Source organism: Rutidosis leptorrhynchoides, chromosome 5, assembly GCF_046630445.1.
Source record: "Rutidosis leptorrhynchoides isolate AG116_Rl617_1_P2 chromosome 5, CSIRO_AGI_Rlap_v1, whole genome shotgun sequence".
In the NCBI taxonomy this organism is placed as follows: Eukaryota; Viridiplantae; Streptophyta; class Magnoliopsida; order Asterales; family Asteraceae; genus Rutidosis; species Rutidosis leptorrhynchoides.
The window spans coordinates 440,754,281-440,767,876 of record NC_092337.1 but is presented as its reverse complement, the minus strand read 5'-3'; the positions used below and the strand labels follow the sequence as shown (position 1 = coordinate 440,767,876).

The following is a 13,596-nucleotide window of genomic DNA, read 5'->3' as shown; positions in this document are numbered from 1 at the left end:
AATCACCTCATCAATAATAATAATAATAATAATAATAATAATAATAATAATAATAATATGGGACGTAAGAGCAGTGAAATTGTAGAGACAGTATTTTTGTCACGTCACTATGCCTCCACCCGAAAACCCATGGATAAGGTAAGCTGTCTAAGCTTTAGATGTAACTAAATAAAAATAATATTTATATTTATATTTATTTATATCCGTTATTTAAAAAACGGACAAAAAGTACCCCAACAACAACGGAAAGGTTAACCGGAATGGATTGGCTAGACAATATCGGTCTAACCTGAAGCTCCCAGTTTGTGGGACCCTTATAAATCAATATCCATGGCTAAACTCTCCATTACCGCCCTAACTACCAAACACCTTTCTATCCCATCCTGTTTCAAAACACACTCATTGTACCCATCCATAAAACGTCGTCGTAACATACACATCACTTCACCAATAATAACCATGTCTTTCAATACTCACCCTTCTATCCACGTCAGCGGTGGCGGTTTGGAATCATTTATTCCGGCTTTCACTACTCTTGACCGTCCGTACGATTCGTATCCGATGGTTTGTTCCAATACGCACGTGGAAACTATTTTTGCTTATTTTTTTAGGTCAACGCCGGACATCAGGTTTAAACGTGAATGTCTCCGAACAAAAGATAACGGCACCGTTGCTCTTGATTGGGTCTCCGGTGATGACCGGAATTTGTCCCCTGATTCCCCTACCCTCATTTTGCTGGTGATTGTTTTTATTCACCTTTTTAGTTATCTGTTCTAATAGTGAATATTTTAAGTAATTTAATGAATATTTTGGATAAATGTGAACAGTTGTTAACTGATTAATCAAATTAAAGTGTAACCATCACAATATGGCTAGTGGTTGTGCCTGATTAATCAAAACTCAGTAAAAGTGCCAATTGGGTTGACAGGGAAAGGGTGGTAAACGATCACCTGAATTGAATAATTCGGTACACGGCCCAACCGATTGAAAATACTTGCCTTTTCAGGTAACCGTATTGGAAAAATGTCTTACGTTTGCTCGTTTGATTAAATTTAAAAAGAGAAAGGGTCGTAAGGCGTTGCGGTATAACCCATTAGGTTGCGTACCGACTAAATATACTCGCCATTTTCCGTTTACTCGTTTGATTAATCAAACAAGGAAAGGGTAGTAAGGGGTAGCAGTATAACCTGGTTAGGTCGCGTACTGAGTAATGGTTAGAAAACAGGGTTGCGAATCTGATAATTATAAAACAATTAAGTAATTGTTTCTTGAGTCGTAAAACACTTTCAGACTTTCTTAATTAAGTATTTCGAACCCTTACAAACCTTGGGTGAAGGCAAGAAATGCAATTGGGATAAGACAAGAAATGCAATTTGAGTGTAGGCAAGAACATTACAAATCATAGTATTAGTGAGAATGTTAATGTTTTGTATTTGTTATTCTTAAAGCAATCTGCCGAAAAATGAATTCATAATTCGGTTGTATATGGCGGTTGAAATGAAAGGGTGCAACCCTTTATTTTGACGGAAATACAGTTGGGATGTCACTTTTCACTATATGGATATAGTAACATATCGTCTGGATCGGGGCATTGCCCCGTCTAACGGCTCACAGAGGAGCGGGAACCCCGCAAGGGGGCGCTGGCCCCTTAACTATTGTAATTTCTGTGACAGTAACGAGTTAGTTCTAACGGGCGTGCACTCCACACTTTCTAAACCCATTAATGAGCATAGCTAGGTAACTCTTGCTTTTAAGTGAATCGCAATTATCTAAAATGATTGTTAAATGACACTAAAATCACCAACAGTAATTATACCGTCATTTCCTGAAAACTGAACTGGGTAACTCTTTTCCATTTATCCATTTTATTAATCGAAGTGTGTTATCATTCTTAACAATTGTATATAGACATTATAGTTTATATTTATGGTTACTGTAAATTGTATAGTAAATATCAAATGTTGCAGCCAGGGTTAACAGGTGGAAGTGGGGATTCATACATTAGACATATGTTACAGAGAGCAAGAAACAAAGGGTGGCGTGTTGTCGTTTTTAACAGTCGGGGTTGTGGCCATGGCCCCGTTACCACGCCGCAGGTATCAAACACCGTTCAACATTAACAAAATTAATCAGTGTCACAGTTCTAAGTAACTGAAAAGTTGTTTGTCTTTTTTTAATAAGTTTGTACATGACACTTAATCTCACAGTTCTATTCGGCATCATTTTTGGGAGATATTAATGAAGTAGTAGCCCATGTTTCGTCTAGATACCCAAATGCTAATTTATATGCCGCTGGTTGGTCACTTGGTGCAAACATTCTTGTTCGCTATTTGGCCCAGGTAAATTTGGTATCAATTTCCAATATCATCTATGTTTTACAAATTACAACATTACTAATATTTTTCGTGTTAATGCAGGAAGCTGGTAATTGTCCCCTTTCTGGTGCCGTATCATTGTGTAATCCTTTTAATTTAGTTGTTGCAGATGAGGACTTCCATAAGGGCTTTAACGTCGTTTACAACAAAGCTCTTTCATCTTCACTTCGCCGAATCTTCAAAAAGTAGGTTTTGCATTCAATACTTAAGATGCGTTTGATGACCCCTTAATTGAATGGTTCAGGGTTAAATGCATTCAGCATTCAGCGCGTTTGTTTCTAACCTCTAAATGACATATTGTGCTGAATGGTTCAGTGCTGAACCATTCAGAGTTGAAGTACTATCTTAGCCATTAAGCACCAAACTTCTATGTAATATTCTCTTCAAATTATATTAACAACACTTGTTAAACAACTACAATGTTTTTATTCCTGCAAAAGATTAATTTAGTACTTTTACATCATTCACGTTGTTCATTCAAAATGATTATCAAACAAGTTATTTTATATCTCATTCAAAATAAACCATTCAGTACCTAATCATTCAGTTTTATTAAACGCGCCCTTATTCTAACAATTTTCATCTGTTCTATGTGACTAACTAAGTATGAGTTTTATATGCAGGCATGCTCTTCTTTTTGAGGAAATGAGTGATGATTATAATATTCCAGCAGCAGCCAATTGCAAATCGATTAGGGAATTTGATGACGGATTGACACGAGGTTAACACAGATTTCTTCTATTTAAACCGAATGATTGCAATACAACAATATTTCTTACAGAACTGTTTGCACATCTTGCAGTTTCTTTTGGTTTTAAGTCAGTAGATGACTACTACTCTAAATCAGGCAGTGCAGATTCCATCCCGCGTGTGCGCAAACCTTTACTTTGCATCCAGGTAATATTCTCTATATGATCACCCGTTTTGTTACATAACCTATTGAGTCATTAAATTGAAAGTTTGTTTAAATTTTCGTCAATGATTAATTAACAGGCTGCAAATGATCCGATTGCTCCTGCTAGAGGAATCCCTCGTGAAGCTATTGATGTATGTTTCACCCTTTGATCAAAGATTTTTGTTAATTAATTGAATTTTACTTGATGCTAACAGATTTTTGTTAATTAATTGATATGGAATTAGGAGAATTCAAATTGTATGTTGATAGTTACACCTGAAGGTGGTCACTTGGGGTGGATTGCAGGCGATGAAGCTCCGTTTGGAGCTCCATGGACCGATCCGGTGGTAATGGATTTTCTAGAACATTTAGAAATCACAAAATCCTCTGTTTCAAAATTAGAGGAAAATGCCAACACATTACATGCAACTGTAAAGTAAAAAAGATGGAGATGTCATCTTTTATCCATTAATACAACTTGGATCCAAGACATTGATGGATTATGATATATAGTTTTATGAGGTAATAATTCTAGTCTTATGTGTAGAGTTGGTGATAAGTTGTACTCTATTTTTTTATCTACTTTATTCTTGCTTTTTGTTACGTCCAACATTTGATGATTATGTTATCAACTAATTGTGTTTATTAAACATTGAGTTGTAGCTCAACTAGTAGTGGCCTGCCTCTCTTAGTGAGAGGTTAGGAGTTCGACTCCGCTGGATTGCAACATTGCACTCAATGTTATCCCTGACCTGAAGTATCCACCCAGGTCGCCTTTCGCTTAGTGTGAGGGCAGCGGGGAGGGGGTTTTACCGGCCATGCCCTCGGATTGGTCTGTGTTTCCTCTAGGGCAGTAGTTGGGAGCGGGTTATGCAACTACGGGAGATGAACGCGTGGGTGGTTTAGTCCTCTTGGATGATCTCAAACTGATGTTAAAAAAAAAAAAACTAATTGTGTTTATTAGTTCCATATATAAAGTTGTCACATGATTGTGATGCTTAAGACTTTCAGTTGCATTAACTAGTAGGCAAAGGTTTCACATCTTGCATGCTAAACTAAACTTCAAATAACATTTTGGATTCTACGCAATAAGCTTTATTGTACAACTTGTATAGAAAATCTACCTAGTTAGCTACCACTAATTATATTAGCTACCGTGTTTATCATCAGAGGCCTCTCGCTCACATGTTCGAATTGTGCAATCGAATAGGACCCCAAATTATAAAAGGATCCAAAATTTTGAAAATCTTATATAACGGTACATTCATTTATATATATACTTATTTTATAAATCAAATCGTAAAAATTTATTTATTAAACAATTCAATCGCATATTAAGTTCTCTTTAGTTGTTAAATTTTTAGTACCTTATAACCTTTTATATGTATTATAAATTTAACATTTATAAGGATTCTTTTTAGTTGATAAATTTATAGTACCTTGTAACCTTTTATATGTATTATAAATTTAACGTTTGTAAGGACCATTTTTTTATGTTTCGAACATAGCTCATTAAAATAGTGAGACGAACTATTTATCACAAGTCTTGTATACGTAAAAAAAAAAAAAAAGAAAAAAGAAAAAAAAAAGGGTAATATAATGGATAGAGGATAATTTACTAAAGGGAAATTGGTCAAAATACCCCCATTTTCAAAAGTCTTTAACAATATGCTGTAAAAAAAATGGAAATTACAAGAAATGTTGCATATCCACGCACCCTGCACCACGCATGATGCTTGGTGCGTGATACGTGGTTACGAGAAAATGACCGAAACAGACACTTTTACTCGCGAACACGCACCATGCACCAAGCAGCACACACCGTGCGTGGTGTATGGTGCTTGTTGGGGAAAAATTTTGAATGACCATATCTTTTGACTCGTAGTTCTGATTTAGTCACCGGCTTTTTTAAAAAAATACGTATCTTATCGAGATCGATCCGTTAGAACGCTTCTAAAGTGACTAATAATTTTGAATATAGACCTGATTTGCAGCTGCGTTTTTTTTAATAACTTTGTAAATGCTCGATTTGCCAAATGTGACGTTTATTCAAATTAATTGAGGGGGATCGTATACTTTTAGTCAATATTGAATTTAAAGTATCACAAATTAGTCTGTTTTAATGAGCGGTCAAAATATGTTAAAAGTCAAAATCAACGAAAATGACAAAATTGAAGGTCTTTGAGACCCCATTTCGAAAATTTTTTGGGACAAACACCCTCCGGCTGTTTCCCAATAGATATATCTCGAAAAAATACATGATTTCAAAAAAAAAAAAAAATGGTGTCTAAATCAGAGAGCTACGAGTCAAAAGATATGGTCATTCAAAGTTCTTTCCCAACAAGCACCAAGTACCATGCACCATGCACCACACACGGTGCTTGGTGCATGGTGCGTGTTCGCGAGTAAACGAGTATGTTTTGGTCATTTTCTCGTAACTACACATCACACACCAAGATACACGCATCATGCGTGGTGCAGGGTGCGTGGATATGAGGCATTTCTTGTAATTTCCATTTTTTAAGGACATATTGTTAAAGAATTTTAAAAATGAGGGTATTTTCACCAATTTCCCTCTACCAAATACATCCAATGAGTATTTATAATTCCGAAATCAATAGAAAAAAGAAAACGGGCCTAACGCCCTAACTTATGTATATCACTTTTTTGTTCATATTTTAATCAATTTAGGTTGGGCTTAGAAAATTACACTTAAATAGCCCACCTATCTTGGTATAATACTTTTTCAAAACCCACGGGACATATAATCTGCCACACAATTGTCTTGGATCACATCGACGGGTCCAACACCTGGAAATGCAAAAATTAGACCAGAAATTTATTTTTTATAAATCAAAATTACATTGTCTAAGTAAAATTTGACTGTAATTTTTTATCACATAATTATAATTATAATTATTTTTATGATTTGTCTAAAAATAACTTTTAAGGTCTTACGTTAACAGACATAAAATTTATATGTTGACTTTAGAGTGGCATTTGTTAAAGTGACTTTAAAATTCTAATTTTTATTTGTTTAAAAAAGACTATCTACTATAAATATAATATAATATAATATACAGTAGAGAAATATATTCAAATAAAACCAAGTTTTAAGTTTAGATCCAAGAGACCAATTAGAGGGCGACACGTTGCGCGATAATCACATGTGATTGAAAAAAAATTAATTTTTTTTTATAAAAAATTTATATTTTTACTGCATGTCAATCACACGTGATTGTAAAACTCAATCACATTTGATTCTGCATGTCAAATTCAATCACATGTGATTGAATTTTTTTTTAGTAAAATGACGAATTTCAGTAAGTTTGTGCTAAAAACTTTAAACACCAAGTTTTTGGTCAAAACTTGATCAAATCACTGAATTAAAGTCTGAAATTTTGAAGATATGATCATGAAACGCTAACAAACTTGATCAAATCACCGAATTAAAGTTTGTTTCTGGTTGAAATTTTTTTTTTTTTGAATCAAAAAATTTGAATTTTCTTTTTTTCAATCACATGTGATTAAATTTGACATGCAGAATCAAATGTGATTGTGTTTTACAATCACATGTGATTGGATTTGACATGCTATATTAAAAAAAATGTTTTAAAAAATTTTTTTTTTTTACAAAAAATTAAAAAAAATTAAAAAAAACAATTTATTGATTTTTTTTATTTCAATCACATATGATTGTCGCGCCACATGTCGCGCTCTTATTGGTGCGTTGGATTTCAAGCAAATTATTGGATTCAAGGGATTACAACTCATATACAGTAATTATAATTATAAGAACTTCTAAATTCTCAATTAACTCATTTGTTAAATATTTCGAAGTCAGATCCTCAATTAACTCATTTGCATGCTGTATTTTATTTTTATTTTGTTGAGACAAAATATTTTTTTTTAACTGGAAGTAGAATATTATTAAACTACTAGCAAGATGCTAGAAAAATTACAAATTACAAAGTCTATAGGGTTTTGCAACCATAAGGACCAATTTATATTAGATTTTTTATATCAAGAGAAAAACCAAAAAAATGAAAAACAATAATGTTGTCCAGAACATTTGATTTTCTGAAGGAGGTATCGTTGAAGGAGTAACTGTTATTGAGACGCCAGATGTTTTAAAGAGTCGAGTACAAAATGTTTCAAACATTAAGCCTTTTCTTACCAGCAACCTGAAGGTTATTGAACCAAAGCCAAAGATCATCCATTGACATCCATATAGGAATGTTTAAATTTAGCCAAGAACCAATGTTATCCCATATTTGCTTACTAACTTCGCACATAACAAACATATGCTGAGCTGTTTCTGCTCAAGACTCGCACAACGCACAAAAAGAAGTTGGAAGAGCAATACCTTTATTTGCAGGATTATCTTTCGTAGCTAGACGATGCATCTTTACTCGCCAAAAATGAAACCGTGGATAAGTATAACTTATTAACTTGGATAATCTATCTTGTTCCTTAAGAGCACAAGTTATGAAGTTAACGTGCATTAATAAAACTAAATTCCCATAAATAAAGTAAATCATGAAAATGTATAATTGAAAATTTGTTATTTTAATAAATAATTTATTATTGAATTTAGAAGGTTTATTATAAACAAAAAATGCACCTTAACTTGAACTTGTGCTCTTGTGCACAAGTTAACTATAGTAACTTTTAATATACTTCATTAGAAAACAATGTCACGCCTACTCTAAGGGCGGATAATAACAATATTATTATATTATAATCATAATCATGTCGTACATCCCTTGATCTTAAATTTTGTTAGTGTGATCGAATTAATGAGAGTCTATTTACCTTTTTTCTTTTGTTGATATGTTTTTTATTTAAAGTTTGATTTGCTATTTTTATTTATATAAATATAAATATTAACTTTTCTTTTAAAAGCAAGAGATTAGTGTATATATATATATATTAAATATATATAAACTCAAAGGTAACACTACATGCAATTCAATCCATAATCTAAATGGCCATGAAATCCACGAAGGAAATACACATACTCAACTAACTTAGCCGGCTTTTGTAGCAAATTTCATTTCTTCTTCGTTGCTGTGGGTTGTGGGGCTTACTTCCTTGCCCCAGTGGGAGTATAATTGTTTTTCAGTTGGCCTCATATATATCTAGGTCAATGTGTGTTATCGAGCTTATTATCTGCTTAGTACTAGCATATCAAATATTCAAATATAAAGAATAAAGCTAACAAGACATCTCACACTTATGCAATAAGTGAGGGCAATTTGGAAGTTGCAGAGTGTGCAACAAGGCCCAAACTGACCCAACTACACGACATAATTAACTTAAATATTTAATTAAATTAAAATAAAAAACATGAAAAATAAAGGGAAAAAAGGGAAAAAAAGAAAAGTATAGAAAAGAAAAGAAAAAGGAGGATGCTATTCGTATGAAATAACGATAATATATAAATATTACAGTATTAACATTGATTATTGATTATTTCTGATGATAATGCGGAGTATATAATAGTGGAAGATATTTTTATAAGTTTACTAATTTAATATTGGTATTGGCAGTTCTATGATTTATCCAGATGCTATATTTAATAATTTATGTAACTTTTAAGTAAACAAAAGAAATAAGTAATAGAATCATAGACAACATTTAGTAGATCATTATTTGATAGTTTTCATAGATCACATAAATACCATATGTTTACTACAATCTTACATGATCTGTATCTCACATAGTCACATACTAAAGTGACAAGATATTGATCGAGATTCATTTCATGATTTATAACAAGAAAACTCTTTGTTCGCGATTGATCTGCGGTCTTAAGTAAAAGTTTCATTCCGATTCACATTAGCCTTCATGTAATTGTATCACTATAGGTGCTCCCCATTTTTCATTTTATCCTTTTTCGTTATAAAAAAAAAACAGCATTTGTACGATTGTACTTTATTTTATAATTTGACCGACGGCCAATGGTGTATGATTTCAGTGTCCCATTGGAGATAAGAACTTGTGTGGCATAGATAAGAATGTGATCGACCATGCTTTTTCCATGTTTTTTCATTTTTCTTTTTAAACGGAGGTTAAGAGTTAGTGAAATTCGTTTTTTTTAACGCAGGCGAAATTTATTAAACCTCTAGCAAGACATTAGGCAAAACTTATTCGTGAAATTCATTTTGATTTTGTGAATTTGTTATACGGAGTACTTTTTATCATCTATCTATAACAAACATGATATGACACATCAATGCATCACAAATTATACATATATATCTGGTAAAGTTAGAAGGAATCAAATTTGGATGGCTGAATCTTGTGTTGTTCATGATCCAAGGCCCTCGTGGTGCCAACGTTCTGGGATATAAATTTTATTTTGTCATTTTCCATCATAGGTCGGGGCCTACCACCCACTCATTGTCCTCTTCACCCTATTTTTAACACTTCTTTCTAATTTTGTATTCATTGCACAATTCACTTTTTAATTAAAAGTATCATGTTTATCTGAACTGATTAACATGTGACCAATCCAAAAAGTATTGAAGCTATCAAAGATTAATCAAGCCGGTGTTCGTTAATGTGATAGATGATGTCATTTTACCAAATTACTATGCTAATCTTCTGACATAACACAACAACAACAAAATTCAATTAAAAAAAAAAAGATGTAAACGATTATTCCTCTATCTCTATCTCTATTCTCTCTCTATATATATATATATATATATATATATATATATATATATATATATATATATATATATATATATATATATATATATATATATATATATATATATATTATATTTGCATCTGGATTTCCGATACGACTAATTTATACAAATATCGTGTAACGCCCGGGCTCATAAAACTATATATATATATATATATATATATATATATATATATATATATATATATATATATATATATATATATAGAGAGAGAGAGAGAGAGAGAAGAGAACTAGTATATATATAGTTTTATGAGCCCGGGCGTTACACGGTATTTGTATAAATTAGTCGTATCGGAAATCCAGATGCAAAGGTTCAAGGAAAATATTTGGAAAGTCAAAAAGGAAAGTCAGATCGAAAATTCATGTTTAAAGGTTCAAGAGAACTATTTGGAAAGTCAAAAAAGAAAGTCAGATCGTAAAGTCATGTTCAAAGGTTCAAGATAACTAATTGAATTGTCAAAAAGGAAAGTCATTTCGGAAAGTCATGCTCAAAGGTTCTAGAAAACTAATAGGAATGTCAAAAAGGAAAGTCGGATCGGAAAGTCATGTTCAAAGTTTCACGAAAACTAATTGGAAACTTAAAAAGAAAAGTCAGATCGGAAAGTCATGTTCAAAGGTTCAAGAAAACTAATTGAAAAGTCAAAAAGGAAAGTCAGATCGAAAAGTCATGTTCAAAGGTTCACGAGAACTAACTGGAAAGTCAAAAAGGAAAGTCATATTGGAAAGTCATGTTTAAAGGTTCAATAAAATTAATTGGGAAGTCAAAAAGGAGAGTCATATCGGAAAGTCATGTTCAAAGGTTCAAGAAAACTAATTAGAAAATCAAAAAGGAAAGTCAGATCGGAAAGTCATGTTCAAAGGTTCAAGAAAACTAATTGGAAAGTTAAAATGGAAAGTTATATCGGAAATTCCGGTTAAAAATTTCAACAAACTAATTGGAAAGTCAAATATTCATATCGGAAAGTCATGTTAAAGGTTAAATAAAACTAATTGAAAAGTCAAAAAAGAAAGTCATATCGGAAAGTCATGTTCAAAGGTTCAATAAAACTATTTGAAAAGTAAAAAAGAAAAGTCAGATCGGAAAGTCATGTTAAAATGCTTAAGAAAACTAATTGAAAAGTCAAAAAGGAAAGTCAGATCAGAAAATCACGTTCATAGGTTCAAGAAAACTAATTCGAAAGTCAAAAAGGATAGTCATATCGGAAAGTCATGTTAAAAATTTCATGAAAACTAATTGGAAAGTAAAAAATGAAAGTCAAATCGGAAAGTCAGGTTCAAGAAAACTATTTGGAAAGTCAAAAAGGAAAGTCAGATCAGAAAGTCATGTTCAGAGATTCAAGAAAATTATTTGGAAAATCAAAAAGGAAAGTCAGATCGTAAAATATATTCAAAGGTTCAAGAAAACTAATTGGATTGTCAAAAAGGAAATTCATATCGGAAAGTCATGTTCAAAGGTTCTAGAAAACTAATAGGAAAGTCAAAAAGGAAAGTCAGATCGAAAAGTCATGTTCAAAGGTTCACGAAAACTAATTGAAAATCCAAAAAGAAAAGTCAGATCGGAAAGTCATGTTCAAAGGTTCACGATAACTATTTGGAAAGTCAAAAAGAAAAATCAGATCGGAAATTCATGTTCAAAGGATCAATATAACTAATCGGAAAGTCATGTTTTAAAAGGTTCAATAAAACTAATTGGAAATTCCAAAAGGAAAGTCATATCAGAAAGTCATGTTCAAATGTTCAAGAAAACTAATTGAAAAGTCAAAAAGGAAAGTCAGATAGAAAAGTCATGTTCAAAGGTTCAAGAAAAACTAATTGGAAATTTAAAAAGGAAAGTCATATCGGAAAGTCATATTTATAGGATCACGAAAACTAATTGGAAAGACAAAAAGGAAAGTCACATTGGAAAGTCATGTTAAAATGCTCAAGAAAACTAATTGGAAAGTCTAAAAGGAAAGTCAGGTCAGAAAGTCACGTTTAAAGGTTCGAGAAAACAAATTCGAAAGTCAAAAACGATAGTCATATTGGAAAGTCATGCTAAAAATTTCAAGAAAACTAATTGGAAAGTAAAAAAATGAAAGTCAAATAGGAAAGTAGGTTCAAAGGTTCAAGAAAACTATTTGAAAAATCAAAAAGGAAAGTCAGATCGGAAAGTCATGTTCAAAGGTTCAAGAAAATTATTTGGAAAGACAAAAAGGAAAGTCAGATCGTAAAGTTTTGTTCAAAGGTTCAAGAAAACTAATTGGATTGTCAAAAAGGAAATTCATATCGGAAAGTCATGTTCAAAGGTTCTAGAAAACTAATAGGAAAGTCAAAAAGGAAAGTCAGATAGGAAAGTCATATTCAAAGTTTCTAGAAAACTAATTGGAAAGTTAAAAAGGAAAGTCATATCGGAAAGTCATGTTCAAAGGTTTTAGAAAACTAATAGGAACGTAAAAAAGGAAAGTCGGATCGGAAAGTCATGTTCAAAGGTTCACGAAAACTAATTGGAAACTTAAAAAGATCAGATCGAAAAGTTATGTTCCAAGGTTCAAGAAAATGAATTGGAAAGTCAAAAAGAAAAGTCAGATAGGAAAGTCATGTTCAAAGGTTCACGAGAGCTAAGTGGAAAGTCAAAAAAGAAAGTCATATTAGAAAGTCATGTTTCAAGGTTCAATAAAATTAATTGGGAATTTAAAAAGGAATGTCATTTCGGAAAGTCATGTTCAAAGGTTCAAGAAAACTAATTGGAAAATCAAAAAGGAAAGTCAGATCGGAAAGTCATGTTCAAAGGTTCAAGAAAACTATTTGAAAAGTCAAAAAGGAAAGTTATATCGGAAAGTCCTGTTAAAAATTCAACAAACTAATTGGAAAGTCAAAAAAGGAAACTCATATCGGAAAGTCATGTTTAAAGGTCCAATAAAATAATTGGAAAGTCAAAAAAGAAAGTCATATCGGAAAGTCATGTTTAAAGGTTCAATAAAACTAATTGGAAAGTCAAAAAGAAAGTCATATCGGAAAGTCATGTTCAAAGGTTCAATCAAACTATTTGGAAAGTAAAAAAAGAAAAGTCAGATCGGAAAGTCATGTTAAAATACTTAAGAAAACTAATTGAAAAGTCAAAAAGGAAAGTCATATCAGAAAGTCACGCTCATAGGTTCAAGAAAACTAAATCAAAAGTCAAAAAGGTGTAACGACCCCAAAACGTAACACGATAAAACACACGTCATTTTTATTTTAAAACAACATTAATTTCTGCCTAACCATATGCGCGGCGCGCATATGGGTGCGAGGCGCGGTTTACAACGTAGAACAGAAACAAAACTTGAGACTGGCATCATGTACATGACCTTGGCCATTTGCGCAGCGCATACATATGCGCGGCTCGCTTTATTAAACAAAAACAGCTGTTCAGCTTTTTTTTTTTATTTATTTATATAAAACCCAAATTTCCCAAGCAATAACACTTTCCACAATAACTCGTTCAACAACCGACGTAATTCGTATATTCAAAAGTTACGAGTTTATAAAAAGACGAGTTAGAACTCTACAACCCAACCCGATACCAAGAGCATAATCCCGGGGACCTACAAATCCCCAATCCGCCTCTAAATATCCAAAAGCTA

The 13,596-nt window shown here is 32.2% G+C and overlaps 1 protein-coding gene across 1 annotated transcript; it reads left to right on the top strand.

The window, feature by feature from the left end:
- The first annotated feature begins 218 nt into the window (after nt 1–218).
- LOC139847605 (embryogenesis-associated protein EMB8-like) lies at nt 219–3,883 on the top strand. Its single transcript, XM_071837310.1, has 8 exons — nt 219–738; nt 1,968–2,096; nt 2,208–2,339; nt 2,418–2,560; nt 2,999–3,096; nt 3,178–3,272; nt 3,369–3,422; nt 3,516–3,883. Exons 1-8 carry the CDS (start codon nt 331–333, stop codon nt 3,708–3,710), a joined length of 1,254 nt encoding a protein of 417 aa, XP_071693411.1. The 5' UTR covers nt 219–330; the 3' UTR covers nt 3,711–3,883.
- The last annotated feature ends 9,713 nt before the right edge of the window (nt 3,884–13,596 follow it).

Excerpts from the sequence above, each read along its gene's own strand:
- LOC139847605 (XM_071837310.1), top strand. The coding sequence starts at position 331 with ATGGCTAAACTCTCCATTACCGCCCTAACTACCAAACACCTTTCTATC. Across the intron at positions 739-1,967 it reads CCCCTACCCTCATTTTGCTG|CCAGGGTTAACAGGTGGAAG; the intron begins GTGATTGTTTTT and ends CAAATGTTGCAG. Across the intron at positions 2,097-2,207 it reads GCCCCGTTACCACGCCGCAG|TTCTATTCGGCATCATTTTT; the intron begins GTATCAAACACC and ends TTAATCTCACAG.